This window comes from Gnatocerus cornutus, chromosome 2 (genome assembly GCF_029298725.1).
Source record: "Gnatocerus cornutus isolate USDA-ARS CGAHR chromosome 2, icGnaCorn1.1, whole genome shotgun sequence".
In the NCBI taxonomy this organism is placed as follows: Eukaryota; Metazoa; Arthropoda; class Insecta; order Coleoptera; family Tenebrionidae; genus Gnatocerus; species Gnatocerus cornutus.
In genome coordinates this window covers 19,737,439-19,756,908 of record NC_142234.1, presented here as the reverse complement: position 1 = coordinate 19,756,908, position 19,470 = coordinate 19,737,439, and the positions used below count along the sequence as shown (strand labels likewise).

The 19,470-nt window shown below is 34.0% G+C and overlaps 1 protein-coding gene across 3 annotated transcripts in view; it reads left to right on the top strand.

The window, feature by feature from the left end:
• LOC148179863 (uncharacterized) overlaps positions 1 to 18,052 on the top strand; it is a 67,290-nt gene extending 49,238 nt beyond the window's left edge. Inside the window, exons 5-20 of one of the 3 annotated variants that reach the window (XM_088050784.1) lie at positions 7,499 to 7,570; positions 7,699 to 7,743; positions 8,431 to 8,622; positions 8,673 to 8,750; positions 8,796 to 9,101; positions 9,162 to 9,191; positions 9,261 to 9,866; positions 9,913 to 10,029; positions 10,343 to 10,420; positions 10,744 to 10,987; positions 11,119 to 11,178; positions 11,620 to 11,819; positions 11,946 to 12,068; positions 14,591 to 14,605; positions 16,907 to 17,451; positions 17,546 to 18,052. In XM_088050784.1, the coding sequence (XP_087906910.1) occupies positions 7,499 to 7,570; positions 7,699 to 7,743; positions 8,431 to 8,622; positions 8,673 to 8,750; positions 8,796 to 9,101; positions 9,162 to 9,191; positions 9,261 to 9,866; positions 9,913 to 10,029; positions 10,343 to 10,420; positions 10,744 to 10,987; positions 11,119 to 11,178; positions 11,620 to 11,819; positions 11,946 to 12,068; positions 14,591 to 14,605; positions 16,907 to 17,451; positions 17,546 to 17,603 (2,769 nt within the window). In that variant the 3' untranslated portion in view covers positions 17,604 to 18,052. Of the gene's footprint in view, positions 1 to 7,498; positions 7,571 to 7,698; positions 7,744 to 8,430; positions 8,623 to 8,672; positions 8,751 to 8,795; positions 9,102 to 9,158; positions 9,192 to 9,260; positions 9,867 to 9,912; positions 10,030 to 10,342; positions 10,421 to 10,743; positions 10,988 to 11,118; positions 11,179 to 11,619; positions 11,820 to 11,945; positions 12,069 to 14,590; positions 14,606 to 16,906; positions 17,452 to 17,545 lie in introns of all 3 variants that reach the window. The other 2 variants (XM_088050783.1, XM_088050785.1) reach the window with 2 other exon arrangements.
• Positions 18,053 to 19,470: the final 1,418 nt, after the last annotated feature.

Genomic DNA, 19,470 nt, shown 5'->3' with positions numbered 1-19,470 from the left:
GAATTTAGTTCAATCAATTTGCGCTCAAGCTCATTTTTAGCAATGGACTTAATTAAGAGATTTGGTTCCATTTTGGAACAGTTTTATTGGAATGCAGTAAAACAACACAAAATTACGAGCTCGTGTGTTCTCTTCATCCGCAAATAACGAGAAGTCTTGTTTTAAACTAGAAAATATTTGTACTGCTGACCCTATTTTGAAGCATTAGAACGAATTGGCTGGAATATTTTTCGTTATCTGCTTAAATATCTTATCTGTGTTCTGCGCTGTTAACGTTTTATCGTTTCCTAGCTTTACTTCTTTCCCTATCTTGACATTTCTCTTCAAACAGTGCCAAAATCTTGCCGGTATCAGTATTCCATTTAAATTAAATTATCTTCAAACATACTCTCGACTATCTTGGCGAAGTTGCACTTAAGCAAGTGGTGGCTTCTCTATTTCACAGTGGAACGATATTGATAATAGAATTATGCGAAATTAAAATAAATTAAAAAAAGTTAACGTTTGCAGAGATATCAGATTCCCCGGATTGTTTTACTGTAAGATAAAATGCAAGAAAATAGAGATCACAACTTTGCATTAACGTTTTATGTCAGTTTCTAACTAGCTCCGTGTATTATTAAAAAAGTTCATTTTTCTTCAGTTCAATAAAAAGTTTTGTAGCAAACTCGGATCTTATTTCTTACTAGTTCATTTTTTTGCGTTAAAAAGAAGGCTCAACATTTCTGTACAATAAACGAAATAAAACTACTTTTCACCTACTTAGCTCATAAATGCAGAATTCGTAACTTCTCTATTCCCTCTTTATCGATTCATCTCTGAGAAATAATTTAACGAAAAGTGAATAAATATAACTTAACGGTTTTTAAGCGGTTTTAATATTAAAGCTTTCATTAAAACTGCATGTGCTTGCAGTAAAAACTCCCATTTATCGATCAAACGATTGGTTCAGGTAATTTTATTTCAGTTTGCGTATGTAACGTGTTCATTAGCTTAGACAATTTGTACGAGAATGTGATTTTCAATTGATGACTGCAAGTTGATCTATTCACGATTATGTAACGTTGCTAGAGTTACGTGTGGGATGCCGACAATGTTACATTTTGTGTTGGGGAAAAGTTTTAGACCACGATGACCACGACGAAGTTGGACAATGGATTGTTTCACACTAATCTTCGTTTATGGATGAAAGGTATTTGAATTAGAAAATTACGTTGATTGGATTTACATTTGGCGATGTTTGGGAAATGGGACCGGCGCATCCACCAATTTAACATTCTAAAAGACAATTCTGTGATTAAGTTTTTTAATTAGGCAAATTTAATTTTTTTTATTTCGGTGGATTTGTACAACCTCGAAACGAGACGAGTTTCTTATTACGGTTTGCGACAAACAACGGATTTGGAATCCAAAATTATCCTATCAAATTTGCTGGGATCTTAGGGTTCTCTAGGTTTTCTTAAGATTTTGTCGGTATGTGAGGATTCTTCGGTGTTCTCCAGGATTGTCGGAGATTACACTAAAAGTATCAGAATTACGAAATTTTAGTTTGTCAAGTTTGTTTCTTTTGCCCTATGATTTTGTCATTTGGTGGAGTTAATAAACAATCCAAAATTAGTAATCACCCCAAATTTGATTGTTATAGCTCTAAAATTGTCAGATTTACGAATTTTAGTCAAAAAATTTGAAAAAATAGTTTTGTCTTAAAAATGAAAATTTCTAAACTGGGTGTTTTGTGCTCTATACTCTTGAGATTTGGCACAGTCAATAAACAGCTCAGAAATAGTAATTGCTCCAAATTTTATTGCTACAGTATTAAAATTGTCAGAACTACGAATTTTAGTCAAAAATGTTGGATTAATTTTGTATCGTCTTAAAAATGAAATTTTCTAACTTTTGGATTTTTTGTTATTTTTATTTGCAATTTTATGGAGATAATAAACAATTCAAAATTAGTAAACTCACCAAATTTGAATGATATAGCACTAAAATTGTCGGAATTATGAATATTCATAAAAAATAAAGGAGATTTTTTTTGTTCACTTATAAAATTTCTAAATTTTGAGTTTTTTGTTATTTTCTTTTGCGATTAGGTGAAGTTAATAAACAATTCAAAATTAGTAATCTCACCAAATTTGATTGGTATAGCACTAAAATTGTTGGAACTATGAATTTTATTAAAAAATGTGGCGGATTTTTTGTAACTTCTAAAAATAAAACATTTTATTTATACATATTTATAGAATTTAGTTTATTTTGAGTCTTTTGGATAAAAACTCTTACCTAAAACTGTGAGTATTTGGATTATGAAACCAACTGCGCCGCCTCCACCATTTGCCCCCATCCTAAAATCTTTCACACCTCTGCTCTGTGGCCGCTACAATTTGTACTCCGCGTCCCACATTAGGTATAGTTAAAACCAAAAAATCGCAACGCAATTAAACCCACTAATGAAAACTGTCGACATAAAGCAAAGCATGCAATGTAATTTTTAAAATATCGTGGTTAATTAGGCAATCAATTTACAGATTTTTTTCATGCTCTCTGAAAAGCCCTGAAACAACTCGAGCTCAGTTCTTGGAACATTCTGTGGTAAACAGAACGGATGATTGATTGCAAATTACATAACACATAATTGATTTTAAACAAAAATTAATACAGCTTAATTAATAAATGATAATTGGGTAATACAGTCACACTGTTACAGAGCGCTTTATTGGAATGCTAATTAACAAAACCGTGTCAGAACAAAATATGCTTTTAATACATTTTTAAAGGTCAAATGTACTAATGTAATTTGGGCTTTATTCATTACGAGCATCAAAGAAAAGAAACAAAAACGGATTTTGCCTCGAACCGTGTTTCACACAGACCCTCTCTCTGTCCAATGCAAATTTAGTTTCACACGTTATAATTTACGTACCTTGCAAGGAAGAGAAATATTCCCTTTTGTGTGATAAGCACGAATTGAAATTATTGTTATCAGGCATGTAACAGGTTTTCAATAATAATCTCAAGAACACAAAATTAAAATGTTTGTGTCAAGCCAAATCTGAGCGGTGGAAAATAAATTGGTTTCACTGCCGCCACTTGACAGCTGTCAAATTATATGAGTGGCTTTTAATAGTTATTTAAGCGGCAAGGAAAGTAAGTCACTAAATATGTATTTTCCGATACGAGATAACGTTTGCAGTTCCAACAATGCGTTTAGAACCCACGTCAGGTCTTAATTACAAAATATCAGTCGTGCGATCGGTGAAATTACCCACTTTTCCTCGGAATAATCATATCAGGACGTTATTATCTAAAGGCAGTCAATATTTTTAAAAACCTAATTAATCTGTCCAAATATTGAAAAATAAATTACAGAAAGTCCGAATTCTTTTCCGTGTCGGAAGTTAAAATAAAATGACGTTATTAAACTTTTTGAATTAATTTAACTTTTATTAAATCCTGAAGTACATTTTATGGGACCGTTGTAATTAAATTGCTACAAAGCGATTTAAAAGTGTTTTATTTTATACAAAATTGAGCAGTTCCTTCATATCTAGTTGTCGGTTTCAGGTACGGAAAAACACAAACTTATCGTTCTGATCAATTGTTTCCAACTATTTGTGTTTTTTTCTATTTCTGGATTTAATTAGAGGATACTAAATTCGACTAGTGGAAACAAACCATTCATTTCCTGAAATAAACTCGATCCAAACGAGCATAATGTGTGAGCTTTATCGTCCCCTCTGAAGAAATTAATTTCCAACTTTATACTTTTGTTAGCTTATTGTGTTTTGTCCCTTTCAGGATGCTCGCCACTTTGTGTTTTATTAAGAGAAAATTAATACAGTGCGCAATTATTCTTCTGTCTTTTTCACTGATTTATGAGATTCTGAAAAACAGTACCAACACAGTTATTGCGCGGGCTTATCTGTGATCAATCATTGGAGTCAGCGAATTGTTTAATCTATGAGCTACTTACTCATGCGACTTTCGACCTTTTAGTGTGATTATTCTGTGTACAATAATAAAATACTCAGTTAACTCTTGTGGTCATTAATTATACCTTTCTTATCAGCATGAAAAAATGAACATGAGGAAAAAATTTGTTTGGAAATTACCCGTTTTAGTTTAATGAGACTAAATCTAAAAATACGCGGAGACATTTAAGAGTTAAACACAACCAAAGTGGATCATGTTAGTTATTTCCTCCAGGGTCATAGGTAAATTATTGCAATAACACCATTTCCGCTTAATTTATTCGATTCGACCATTCAGGAATATTCAGATGTGGCCTCGCAATTTTAAATGAATTCGATAGCATTAGTTATTGAAAAATAAATCACCTCTAAACCGAATGATTTGATGTGTGCTTTTATCGGCAGCCTTTGGCGTTATTAATGGATTTTTGTTTAAATTATTGTAAATCTGACCGGTTTTCACGTTTTTGTCATTTTAGAGACGACTTTCGATCTAATTTTTCAACAATTAGTAAAAATGTTTTAAATATTAACATTTAGGCACAGATTATTATGTCTCTTTCGTCATTGGTTTTACTGCAGTTTCGGCAAATGGGTCCTTTAACAGAATTTGCTTTTACGTTCATAATTAATTCTTTTGGGTTTTATTTGAAATTGTATTTAAAAATGTCGGAGATTTTTTGTTTGTTTCAAAAATGAAAATTTCAAACTTTTGGGTTTTCTGTTATTTTCTTTTGCAATTTGGTGAGGTTGACAAACAACTCAAAATTAGTGAATTCACCAAATTTGATAGAAATAGCACAAAAATTGTCGGAATTATGAATTTTGATAAAAAATATCGTAGATTCTAAAATTTCTTACTTTTAAATTTTTTATTATTTTCTATTGTGATTTGATGGAGTTAATAAACAATTCAAAATTAGTAATCTTACCAAATTTAATTGATTTAGCACTAAAATTGTTGAAATTATGAATTTTAATGAAAAATGTCGAAGATTTTTGGTTCACTTCAAAAATGAAAATTTCTAACTTTTGAGTTTTTTGTCATATTCTTTTGCAATTTGGTGGAGTTAATAAACAATTCAAAATTAGTAACTTTACCAAATTTTATTGATATGGCACTAAAATTGTCGAACTACTTTCTATCACAATTTGGGATTATTTTCAACAACGGAGACGGATAAAATTCGGATACGAAGAAGATTTTTGCCATTCGGGTTAGAAATTTTTGATGAGATTGCAATTAGATTTAATTATTCAGAGACGGGACATTCACCATTTTTCCAGGTGAAATTGCGACTAGTCTGAACCAAAAGCGTTTTTACTACTCATGCAATATTATTCCACATTGATCTCCACAAGAATTTTTCTCTGAAAGTAAACTAAGAACTCATTTTAGAGTCAGGTCAAAAGCAGCAATTAAAACAAAAAATTCTTATCTTTTCCACAGGATTAAAATTCTCGTCCTGTGAAAACAAGAAGCGTCTAATCACCTCATAAATCAGCCCATAAACGCGTGGTATCATAATTTTACGTACAATTGTCGCATCAGGATATTATTTAGTTTTATCACGCGGTATACGTAAATCCAAATTGTTAATTTTGATGCTATCTCGTAAATAACGATTAACTGAAAATCAAACATTTAATCATAAATATTACGTAATTTGTGTGAGCGTTCATGTAGTACAGCTCAGCGTTATTATGACTAAATTTTCTTGCTCTTGTTTCTAAAGCGGCTAAGCTATGCTTGTTTGCATGCAAATGGGAGCAGAAAATTGACGCATTGTAACAAGCGTTCAATCAAAAATTGCAATACAAATGCGCCCGGCTCGATTGACTAATTTTCAAAGTAACAATAACAACTGAAGCGTTTAATCCTGACGATTTATCAAATGTTCGCAGAAGGTGAAAACTCTCAATTACACGAATGTTATTAAATCAATAGTCTTGAAGGATCAACGTAGATCGCTCTCCTTACATAAGATATTTGTTTGCTAACTTTCCGAAAAGATCCACCATAAATCTTACGAGCTAACTTTTCCGTTAAAATGCCCGAGATTTTCTTAACTTCTTCAGATATACAAGCACTTCAGCGTCATTCTTATAGTCGTGGTATCATTTGATGCAAGTTGGAAACGATCGGAATCGCTATTAAATAATGTTAAAGAACTCATTTATCTTGCAATATCGCTGACCACTAAAGATAGAAACACCAAAGTTGGAATTTATTGCTGGCTTAGAACGTTTATATCTTATAGTTGTACTTGTCGGCGAATCGCCGATCGTGGTAAAGGTAAAAAAATCAACCACTTCCTTTTTTATTTGGGAAAATGTAATACTCCTTTCATATCGTTCAGTTAAAGAACTCGATTGTTGTTTTTACAAGTTGTTTGCTAAGATTGCTTTTTTGTTTTCGATCTGGACGCGCGACAACGATTTGTCTACAAAATGTTCGAAACTTCGGCGAGGAAGTAACGAAAGCCGTTTCCTCAGTTCTGTTCATACGGTGCTAAAAGCTTCACTTCTAAGGAAGAATTCTCTAGTTTGTCTAGGCTTCCAAATTCTACTTTTTTTACAGATTACAGAAGAGCACTCCCCAGTGCCATTTAACATTTGCTCTTGCAAAAATTTCCGAATGCATGTATTTGCACAATTAGATTTATTACCAGCAGTGACTACCGCATTTCTGTATTACCATGCAAATTCACTTAACACGTTGGAGGTCCAAAGCATTTTCAGTTCCAATAGAGGCATGTGCGTGATGCGTTTCCAGCACTTTCAGCGCTAACATTATGCTCGCCATAAAGAGAATAAAATGTTAGATATTATTTCGTTTCTGCACTAAAACGTTTTATCGACGGAGGACAGAGTAATATACTATGTAAACTACACGTTTTTATGCAGTTTCCACAAAAACTCGAATTACGAGGGTATGGAGAAGCACATTATCTGAGGAAGTGCATACTTTTACAATAGTCGTAATAAGATGTATGCTGGTGGAAGAAACTAGTCACGTTCTTACTTACATAAGTACCAAGTTTTATTGGACGTAATCCAAGCCTTACAAATAAGCAAACCATTGCATTAGGAAAATGTTTATGACCCAGTCATAACCATATTTCTATAAACGATAAATGGACTGCATAAACTGAGATGCGAGTCTAAAATCATTCTTATCACCACAAATTACTTTTGTTTACCCCGGCATATCTTTAATCCCATAAAGACGAATGTCTAGACAATTTTTTTTCTATGACAAGTGATTTTTTTAAGTGGCGGTACGTCTTATCATCTTGTGCATTAATAAAATTCCTCTACATCGTAAAGAACGTAACGTGCCTGGACTGAGAAGCGGTTTTATGAAAAATTGTATGAAAAGACGATGAATTATTAAGAATAAAAACAGTGTTAAAAATGTTATAAATCAAGTCCTAAGCGCCAAAATTAGTATCGATCAACTTCTTACAGATAATGATGGTTTTGATTCCACCGATTAGTAATTAATTCGGAAATTATCGTTTAAGGGCGCGTTGGACCAAATGAAGATATTTACCGATCCCAACAGTGCAGCGGATCAGTGTAAAACAGATTTCCAGGTTTGTTTGCTGAATTATCTAGTTCTGTACATATAATAAATTGTGTTTAGACTGGGATGTTTACTATTATCACAACAATTTATTTTGTCTTATTTTTTCTTTATTTTAATTTTTATTTTTGTAACCAGGGGTTTCAAAATGTCAGTCCCGATTATGACAATGAAGTAGATAAAGTAAGTAAAACTAAACTAGGGCACTAACTGCATGCCTGAGTGGCAAGTAAATAAGTTCAACACATTACCATTTCAACGAACTATTTTACTAACCGAATAACTTTTTTTTGTGTCTGTCTAAAACAGGAACTATGAAATATTAACTGACTTCCTAATGAATATTTTATCGGTTTTTTTAATGAATATAATCTACGGTATTACGTAGTTTTATTATAACAAAAGTTTTATTATTGGAAAAGATGGTAAAACTTATAAATAAAAATAATTAAAAAGTAATAACTTGTACCCACACGTACGTTATGCTAATTTCAGAAGTAACAAGAATGAAAACGTGAGGACGCTACAAAGGCTTGAAGTTTAACGATCAAGTTACTTTACGCAAAAATTGAATTAGTTGTGTTGGAAATCCAAAAAATCGTTAAGAAGTGCGTAGGCTTTCATTTGTTTCCTGAGGGTTTAAGGAATTAGTTTAACTCAGTTTTTAAGTTATAAATATTCAGTTCAAAAGATTTTTGTTGAGATAAATAAATGAATATTTAATGTTTTGCTTTATTGGGATTATTCCTCGAAATCTTCTTAAAGAAAAAATACTCTTATTGTTCACATCGAAAGTGGAGGTCTTCTCTTGAAACGTACCATTCCTCTTCAACCCCTAAAACTTCTTAATAAAAAATGTTTGATATTAAGGTCGAACGCAGCGATTACGATGGAGCATTCAGAGAAGGCAGCGGCTCTGAAGACTTCGGCTTCATTCCGCCTCCACCGCCCCCACCGGATGGTAAGCTTTGTCCATGTCAAAGTGAAAATTGTTGCAATTATATTTTTAATGACGCTAAAGCTGCTTATGGAAGGGGCGACAAAGGTGATAGAGGACCCAGGGTACAATTTTCCTCTTTTTTTTCTCTCCGTTTCTACAATTAGAATTTTAGGGTCCTCCAGGTGAATCCATCAGAGGACCGCCTGGTCCGCCAGGTCCTCCAGGACTTCCAGGACCGTCAGCTCCGGAGGTATGACTTTTTCGACGTTTAGCCCTCGACTAATTTTATTTTCAGGGAGTGTGCTCGTGTAATTTTACTAATTTACTGAGTTCCCTGACGTCGTCTAATCTTCTTCCCGGTGCTGTGGGGGTTGGGGGTAAACCAGGTCCTCCTGGAATGCCTGGACTGATCGGTCCTCCGGGTGATAAAGGAATTACGGGAACACCTGGAGATAAGGGCGAGAAGGGCGAACGAGGCCTTCAAGGTCCCGTTGGTTCGCAAGGTTCGAAAGGAGAATCAGGACGAGATGGTCTTCCCGGCAAACCGGGACCTCCTGGACCACCCGGTCCTCCAGGACCTGTCGAGTTCGAGAATGTTGATGTGAGTCGAATATCACTTATTGCACAGTTTTTAATGTGATCGTTCTGATCTTACAAGCAGCCAAGCTGGAAACCCAGAGGGCCATTCAAGGTATAAAAGGGTCAAAAATAATTGTCCCCTTTTTCACGTAACACTGTTTATAATCTTGTTTTTGTGTAGGAAACGGTCCTGGGAAGTCCCCTAGTGCGTCCCGGCGTCCCCGGGACGAAAGGTGAGCCTGGAAAACCCGGCCCTTCAGGTCCTAGAGGAGAAAAAGGGATACAAGGAGCGAAAGGCGATCGCGGCGCCGCTGGCTTGAAGGGAGAACGTGGCGACCGTGGTCTTCCTGGGGAAAAAGGCACCTTAGGCCCTAAAGGCGAATCCGGGAGTCCCGGATTGGATGGAATTCCCGGTACAGCTGGAATACACGGAAAACCTGGCGACAAAGGTGAAAAAGGCGGTATCGGCCCTCAGGGACCTCCCGGAAATCCCGGAATTTCCTACAGTAGCGACATTACTGGAATAGTACCCGCTATTCCCGGCGCCAAAGGTGAACCTGGCGAAAAGGGAGACAAAGGCGATCGGGGCGAAGATGGCGAAGCTGGAATTCCAGGTGTACCTGGAATGAACGGAGCGCCTGGATTAACGGGACCGAAAGGAGAACCTGGAGACAATGGCGCTATTGGACCGGTGGGCCCCCCAGGTTCCAAGGGAGAACGAGGAGAAAGGGGACCTCCTGGGAGTATCATCACACCGAATGGGAGTGAAAGCGTAATTGTTGTAAAGGTGAGCTTTAAATGAGACTTCAATGTATTAATTTTGATTTGAACAGGGAGATAAAGGAGATCTCGGGAGGAGAGGACGGCGAGGCAAACCGGGTCCTCCAGGACCCGCGGGACCTCCTGGGAAATCAGGACCTGTGGGAGAAATCGGGTTGCCGGGATGGATGGTAAGTTCTCAACCTCCACACGATGAATTATTTATTTTCATTCTTTTATGCATTCACTTAGAACGGAAGTGTGAGTATTAGAAATCGGTCAATTTTTCTCTGCTTTTATTTATTTCGCTCCCAATTACGTGGACGCATTCCAACGTTCCCGCCATAAATTCAAGTGGACCTTTCGCGAAATAATCCATTTAAAAGATTTGTGTAATGCTCAATATAAATTTCCCTGCAGATTGTAGAAAATTGTTTCGGGGGTGTTTTTTTGTAATCTAAATTGTTAAAGCGATACAGATCTAAGAGTTTATTTTTATATTAGGGTCGGCCGGGTTCTGCAGGATTACCAGGAATTTCGGGCCCAAAGGGTGAAAAGGGAGATCCCGGTAATTACGGAGGGGTAAGTTTTGAAGAGCTTTTACTATCACCTTTTTATTTTTATTGCTAGTTGAGTTCTCCTATTACATTTATTATAAATTTATAAAAATATTCATGTTTACCAACAAAAAATATTCCGAAACCGGCTGTTACCAACTGAGGAAGGTTTAGTAAAATTATTTATTGTCACAAAAAGAGACAATTTGATACGGCTGATAAATGAGGACATTATATAATGATGAATTTGCGTGCGTTTAATAAAAGACTATTACTGTTGCCGATTTACTACAACATCAATAATGTACTGATTATTTCCAACTAATTTAAAAATGGTGTAATAACCAGCCGAAAGGGGACAAGGGAGACCGCGGCCAGGACGGCATCCCAGGCCGAGACGGGCGCGATGGGAATCCTGGACCTCCTGGTTTGCCAGGAGCGACGTCTTCCGATGAAGCCATTCGATATATTCCTGTTCCGGGACCACCGGGACCTCCAGGACCGCCCGGAATTCCAGGAATATCAGTGACAGGGCCCAAAGGGGAACCTGGTGGGCCTCCGTTCGGAGAACCAACGTACAATTTAAGGCCAGGTAACGTAAATCTGGAAGTACGGTTCTGTTTTTCGATTATTGGGAAAGAAAGAACACAACAGTATTCCCAGCCGACGATAACAATAGGTAACATACTAAAAAAATATTTATGTTCATGCATAACGTTGAAGGAATGAGAAGTAGCTTGGACGAAGTTAAAGCCCTAAGAGAATTGAAGGATTTAAAGCCAGGTAGTTAAACTTGTACTTATCTCCACACCTGCCATCTATGGCAGTAATAAAATATAGTTTCCATAAAAGTTTTTATGAAGTTTTAGGCCGTTATTTATTGGTGAGGTGCTACAGTCAACAATTATATGTATCTTAATTTCGATGGACTGTCAATTTGAGTTTTTGGCTATATTTAACGCAACCACCAGCGGCCAAGTTCATTGATAACAGTAAAGCAAACTCTTTAAATTTACTCATCATTTTCCGTCCATCATAAAAGCTTTTGAAGGCAAGCAGTAATTATTTTTGTTTGTTTACGGATTACTTTCACTGAAAAAACCAAAAGATGGGAATTAAAATCCACAATTTACCGTCCAGTGTGCCTATACAATACGATTATAATTAACTTGAACTGAAGTTTGATTTCTGTCGAGAATGTCCATTATTTGAAATCCCTTTTAGGCAGATCTACAGCAAGCCCACCTATATTCACGGCTCCTGAACAAGAAGTTACGGCTCGCATTGTGCCTGGAGCTGTAACTTTCCAAGACCACGACGCCATGATAAAGATGTCGTCGGTCAGTCCCGTGGGAACTTTGGCCTATGTTATTGAAGAAGAAGCACTTCTTGTGAGAGTTAACAATGGCTGGCAGTACATTGCGGTAAGCTTGATAACTGCTTATCGGGTGCAAGTTTGATGTTTTCAACGTGTTGAGAGATTTCCAAACGATGGAATTTTATAAAAGAGACATGGGAGCTGAGAGTAGTTTGAATATATTGTGTTCTAGTTGGGATCCGTTCTACCCGTAACTACGCCCGCTCCACCTACCACAAGTAGCCCACAACTTAGGCCACCCTTCGAAGCCAGTAATCTCATTAATCACATATCCAAACCAGCTGATGTGTCAAATGTAAGTACTGTTTCCGGGAAAGGGGGCGCATTTTGCAAAATGAGTCATTTTTTATTACTATTATAATTTCAGTTCCACAAAAAAAACATTAAAGGTTTTATGAAATTGCAAAGTAAAAGTACGAAAATTTTCATCACAGCTCTCATTTTATTGTCTCCCAAAAACTTGTTTTCATTTATGGAGACTTTATTAACAGATTTTTTGCACAATTCGCGTCGCGTCGGATAAATTAATTTTTAAAAAATTTTCTTCATAATCATAAAAATTAATTTTTGGTAGTAGCTGAAACCGGGAATAAATTCCTCTATTTAGATATGTGTAATTTAGAAACGTTTTTTTTAAAACGTTTGGAGTTTATGAATACTTCGATTCTACATTGAATATTTTAGAAGTCGAGTAGGAGTACAATTTAATTATCCTTTAGGTTCCATTTCGTTCGTTCGGCCCATTTTTTATGTTTTTTATGTCGGATTTTTAAATCCTATTATTCATAATCATAAGTATTCAAGTTTTTTAGCTTCTATTTAATCTCTTTTTTAACATTTTTTGCTCATTTCTTATTCTAAAATGTTGCACTTTGGTACAGCTAATACTTTAGAAGTAGTAATCGTTCTAAATTTTATTATAATATCTTAAAAACTAAAGAAGATAAAAATTTTAATAAAAAAAAAAAATTTTTGTTTGTTCTAAAATGCAATTTTCTAAAAATTTTGCAATTTGGCACAGTTAATTAACACTTAAGAAATAATAATTACGCCAAATTTCATTGTAATATCTTAAAAACTAACAAAAATACAAATTTTAAAGAAAAAAAGTTGAAAATTTTTGTTTCGGTCAAACGAAATTTTTTTAAATCTCCATTTCTTGTTCAAAAATTTTGCAATATGGCACAGCTAATGAACATTTTAGAAATAGTAATCACGCCAAATTTTATTGTAATATCCTAAAAACTAACAAAAATACAAATTTTAATGAAAAAAAATTAAAAATTTTTAGTTCATTCTTAAATAAAATTTTCTAAAATCTCCATTTTTTGTTCTAAAATTTTGTACTTTGACACAGTTTATGAACACTTTAAAAATATCAACCTTCTCAAATTTCAAAGTCATAACTTAATAACCAACAAAGATACAATTTTTTATAAAACAAGTTGAAGTTGCTTATTCATGGAGAGTGCAAGATTTTTAGACGCTTTTGCATTTTATAAATAAAATTTATTAAAAGTTAATTTATCGGTTTTACTGGTCAGCGTAAATCGAAATCCGCGATTTGATACACGAATTAAATTATTTTTTATTAAATATTATAATGCCGCAAAAAACTCGATTCCGATAAAAAAACTAAACAATACAATGACATTTTTACAGCTTTATGTCGCTTTGTTTAAAACATTTTATAAATATTAAACTAACAAATATAAAATTGTTGTGCATTGAAATAACGCCACAAAACTACCGCGGATTCATGAAACTTCAAACGCCTTGACCCGGCGCATCCACCATTTTCCACAGAGCAGAATTTCAGTGTTTTATATTTGTTTTTTTTTTGTTTAATTTCTTTAAAATAAACACCCGCATCTACAGAGGTGATTTTTTTTAATTCCACGGAAGTTATTGTTCACAAAAAGCGAATTCATTTAAAGACGAAAGATAAACAGTGAATTACCCTCATATTTCAGACCGGCAATGTTAATCTTATCTATCCACATATTTTTTTAAGATTAAACGTGCTGAAATAAGTTATTTGCTCGACTATTTCACTAGTTTTACACCCCCCAAAACAATTCAAAATGATGAAACAATTCAAATTTACAATTGAGTGTCATAAACAGAAAAACGGCCACAAATCAATAATAAAAATGATTGGACAGTAATAATAATGTCCACGTCGCGTTTTATAATGAAATTATTATGTGACAACTTTATCGGGCTCGGAATTATTTATGTTAGTTAATTTCGAACCACCGATAAATTTCAGTGTTTCTTTATTAGAGTAACTAAAGAAAATATTTATACTTATTTACGTTTATATGAAGCGGATTTTGCTTCAGCACTTGACATTTGTTTGCTTAGAAAATTTCTGTATACAAATTGTTATCGATTTTACTTATTTCACTTCCCTAGTGACTCGTTCATCTGATGAAATTTTTCACAAATTTCCTCGGATGAGGAGGACTTTTTAAAAGATTGATGATATGAAAGCACTTAAGTTATTACGCGGAGAGGTCATAACATACTTTAAATCGAAGACATAGAAATAGCCAAGCAGTCAACCGGTTTGAATATAAATTAATTTTTGGTACTTTTTAGTGACATGTTCACATAAATGGCTGTTGTTATCGCTTTCTTGAATGGCTCATAAAACTGCAGATTTGTTGCAGAGGCGTAACTAAAAGTGGTCGCTTGGGACGAAGTTCTCTTATAGCGGTCACCACCATTTTTTCCCAAGAAAGAGATACTCTCTTATTTAAAAAGAAAGTAAAACTGCGAGTTTTATTAATTTTGTATTTTTTTATGTTTCAGTGGTATCCGAAAATGGTGAGTACGTAGGATAGTAAATGACGGACACAAAGAGTAGTTTCCTATCCGAAATTGGATTCTTTATTGCCATCACAAACATCTCTTCTACAGCATTAGTTACGAATCGATGACCATGCAATACTTTCCTATCGTCTAACATGATGAAATAAAAACCTTAAAGTGTAACAATTTTTCCGTTGTAATAAGCACAAGTTCCATCATTGTGACGGGAAACCGTACATTCAACAATTTTCTTTCACGAAAATGTCGCAGTTTTGGAAAACAGTTTTTTGTTGTTGGAGGGAACTTGGATTAAATTGGGAATTGCATTAAATGAACTGTTTGTTTTCATGGATCTCGGAAATTTTTGCTTGGTTTCAAAAATAAAAATTTCTAAAATCTGTGTCTTTCGCTCTACAATTTTGCAATTTGGTAGAGTTAGTACACGACTTAATGATAGTATCTTCCCCAAATTTCATACCTGTAGCACTAAAATTATTAAAATTACAAATTTTGGTGGAGGATCTCGGAAATTTTTTCTTGTTCTCAAAAATAATAATTTCTAAAATTTGCTTCTTTTGCTCTACAGTCTTGCAATTATGTGGAGTTAATACACGACTCAAAAGTAGTAACTTTCATAAATTTCATAGCAGTAACACTAAAATTACCAAAATTACGAATTTTAGTGGAAAATCTCGGAAATTTTTGCTTGGTTTTAAAAATGAAAATTTATAAAATATGTGTCTTTTACTCTACAAATCTGCAATTTGGTAGAGTTAATTCAAAAATAGTAACTTCCCTAAATTTTATAGCTGTAGCACTAAAATTAATAAAATTACGAATTTTGGTGGAAAATCTCGAAAATTTTTGCTTGATTTTAAAAATGAAAATTTATAAAATATATGTCTTTTGCTCTACAAATCTGCAATTTGGTAGAGTTAATTCACGACTCAAAAATAGTAACTTCCGCAAATTGTATAGCTGTAACACTAAAATTACGAATTTTTGTAAAGGATCTCGAAAATTTTTGCTTGGTGCCAAAAATAAAAATTTCTAAAATCTGTGTCTTTGGCTCTACAATTTTGCAATTTGATAGAGTTCATACACGACGCAAAAATAGTAACTTCTCCAAATTTTATAGATGTAGCACTAAAATTACCAAAATTACGAATTTTAGTGTTGGATATGGAAACTTTTTGCTTGCTCTCCAAAATAAAAATTTCTAAAATCCAAGTCTTTTGCTCTACAATTTTACAATTTAGTGGAATTAAAACACGACTCAAAGATAGTTAATTCCCCAAATTTCATACCTGTAGTGTTAAAGTTACCCAAATTACGAATTTTGGTGGAGAATCTTGTACATTTTTGCTGGGTCTCAAAAATAAAAATTTCTAAAATATATGTCTTTTGCTCTACAATTTTGCAATTTGGTAGAGTTCATACATGACGCAAAAATAGTAACTTCTCCAAATTTTATAGTTGTAGCACTAAAATTACCAAAATTACGAATTTTGGTGGAGAATCTCGGAAATTTTTGCTTGGTCTTAAAAATAAAAACTTCTAAAATATGTGTCTTTCGCTCTACAAATCTGCAATTTGAGTTCATTCACGACTCAAAAATTTAACTGTAGAACTAAAAAAAAACAACTTTAAAGTGTAACAATTTTTCAGTTGTAATGAGCACAAGTTCCATCACTGTGACGGGAAACCGTACATTCAACAATTTTCTTTCACAAAACGTCGCAGTTTTAGAAAATAGTTTTTTGTTGTTAGAAGGAACTTTAGTTAATTGCATTAAATGAACTTTTTGTTTTCATGAAAAGTTAAGTCATTCTTAACGATTTCGCGAAGAGACTGGGAGAGATTATGAGAAAATTGGATTTCCCACAAATGTGTATAGTGATATTAGAGATACTTCACAATATTTGTTGTGTAATAGGGGATTACAGCTATCTTATTATCAAACATCCATTTTCGCTAGACAGAATGTAAGAGCAATATCAGCGCTGTAAACAAAACTCTTGAATAAACAACTGCTTTCTGTTTAATTGAATTTGGTCTTTGCAACTGCAGTCTCTTGGAAAAAGTCTTTGTCATTAATTAGTTTTACGGTAAACTTGAAGATCCGATGGACTTTGTAAGTAGCGAGTGCTCAAAATTTCCTCTCAAAGAATTTAGAATTCCAACTGCAATTTTTGTTATTTCAAGAATCTCAAACTCCCAGTCATTATGCATTCCAGATAATCGATGGTAATCAAGTGGAGCTTTATAAGAGTAAACTAAGGCTATAATAATGTTGACTGTTATTGCCATTTCCAGCTCCGTATGGCGGCGTTAAACGAAGCTTACACAGGAGACGTTCACGGCGTACGTGGAGCAGATTATTCATGTTATCGAGAAGCTCGTCGTGCAGGTTTGCGAGGAACTTTCCGAGCTTTTCTCTCCTCGCGCGTTCAAAACGTCGATTCTATTGTGAGACTGGCGGATCGCAAGTTGCCTGTATCTAATCTAAGAGGTGAAGTACTTTTCAACTCTTGGTCTGAAATGTTCAAAGGAGATGGCGCCCCATTCCCACATCCGCCCCGCATTTACTCTTTTAATGGGAAGAACGTATTAACTGATCTTTCTTGGCCGCACAAAGCTGTGTGGCATGGAGCTTTGGTGAATGGAGAAAGAGCTTTGGACACGTCGTGTGACGCTTGGCACTCGGCGTCGCGTGATAAAGTAGGGCTTGCAGGATCGCTCAAAGGGCCCCGACTGTTGGAACAAACTTCATACAGTTGCGACAAGAAACTCATCCTGCTTTGCATTGAGGCGACAAGCGAACTGTTTGTCCAGAGGAGACGCAGAGATGTAGATAGCAGGTATTTTAGCGATAAATTAGCAATGCTTTCGCATCATTGATTGCGCGGAAATCATTAAAGCGACTGGAAATTTTAAACTTGGATTTTGTTTTAGTAACGACGAGATATTGAGCGAGGACGATTATCACAGTCTAATAAACCTCATCAATTGAAGGAACATTTTGTGATTGGTCAACGACCGTCCCTCCATAGCCAAACATCGATAATTCCGTGTCATGTCAGACAATTTATATTTAAGAATGCATTATATAAGGAATACCTACATATTACATTAATATAATCACGTAGTTGTATTTTGTTGTTTACAGACCGTAGCCTATCTTTTTATCTTTTTGTTATATAGAATTTATACAGTTTTTTTGTTACTTGAGAGGGAGAATATGAAGAACTCATCTCATCTCGCGCCGACTTTTAGCTTTCTTCTAAATGTATAGATCATTTATTCTAACATATCAACTTTTTTATTTTTAAACATTTGATGTTATGTTTAATGGACTGATTGTAAATACGTATGCTGCAAATGTTTTTGGTGTAAATGTTACTAAATAGTATTGAATGCCATGTATTTGTAATAAATTATTTATAAATGTCCTACATATAATGTCTATATTTTTATTTTCGTATCATTTGTTTCAGACCGTCTCTTAATGTAAATAAACGATTCTCCTGGAAATAGTTTTCTCGTAATCGCCTCCACTTAAATAGCAATTATGGGTGCTTTATTTCAATTTGATTTCGGACTAAAAGCCGGAAAAACTTTATTCAATACCTTTTTTTTCGTTTTTTAGTAAAATTACAACTTGTCTTGTCAGCGATCTACGATGGTCCAGATATTCTCAGATGTCATCAGTTTTGCAAGCCTCAAGATTCTCCCAGACTATTTTTTTTGTTAAGAAGCTTCTATGAATTTGCTTGGTCCCAAAAATAAAAATTTCGAAAATCTGTGTCTTTTGCTCTACAATTTTGCAATTTGGTGAAATTAATATACGACTCAAAAATAGTAACTTCCCTAAATTTTATACCTGTAGCACTAAAATTACCAAAATTACGAATTTTAGTGAAGGATGTGGAAATTTTTTGCTTGGTTTCCAAAATCAAAATTTCTAAAATCTGTATCTTTAGCTTTACAATTTTGCAATTTGATAGAATTAATACACGACTCAAAAATAGTAACTTCCCCAAATTTCATACCTGTAGCACTAAAATTACCAAAATTACGAATTTTGGTGGAGGATCTCAGAAATTTTTGCTTAGTCTCAAAAATAAAAATTTCTAAAATCTGTGTCCATCGCTCTACAAATTTGCAATTTAACAAAGTTAATACACGACTCAAAAATAGTAACTTCCCCAAATTTCATAGTTGTAGCACTAAAATTACTAAAATTACGAATTTTGGTGAAGGATTTGGGAACTTTTTGCTTGGTTTCCAAAATAAAAATTTCTAAAATTTGTATCTTTCGCTCTACAATTTTGCAATTTGATAGAGTTAATACATGACTGAAAAATAGTAATTTCCCAAAATTTCATACCTGTAGCACTAAAATTACCAAAATTACGAATGTTAGTGGAGGATCTCAGAAATTTTTGCTTGGTCTTAAAAATAAAAATTTCTAAAATCGGTGTCCATCGCCCTACAATTTTGCAATTTAGTAGAGTTAATACACGACTCAAAAATAGTAACTTCTCCAAATTTTATAGTTGTAGCATTAAAATTGCAAAAATTACGAATTTTGGTGGAGAATCTCGGAAATTTTTGGTTGGTACCAAAAATAATAAATTCTGAAATTTGGGTTTTTTGTTCTACAATTTTGCAGTTTGGTGGAGTTAACACACGACTCAAAAATAGTAACCTCTCCAAATTTCATACCTAAACCACTAAAATTACCAAAATTACGAATTTTCGTGGAGGATCTCGCAAATTTTTGCTTGGTGTCAAAAATAAAAATTTCTAAAATCTGTGTCTTTGGCTCTACAATTTTGTAATTTGCTAGAGTTCATACACGACGCAAAAATAGTAAC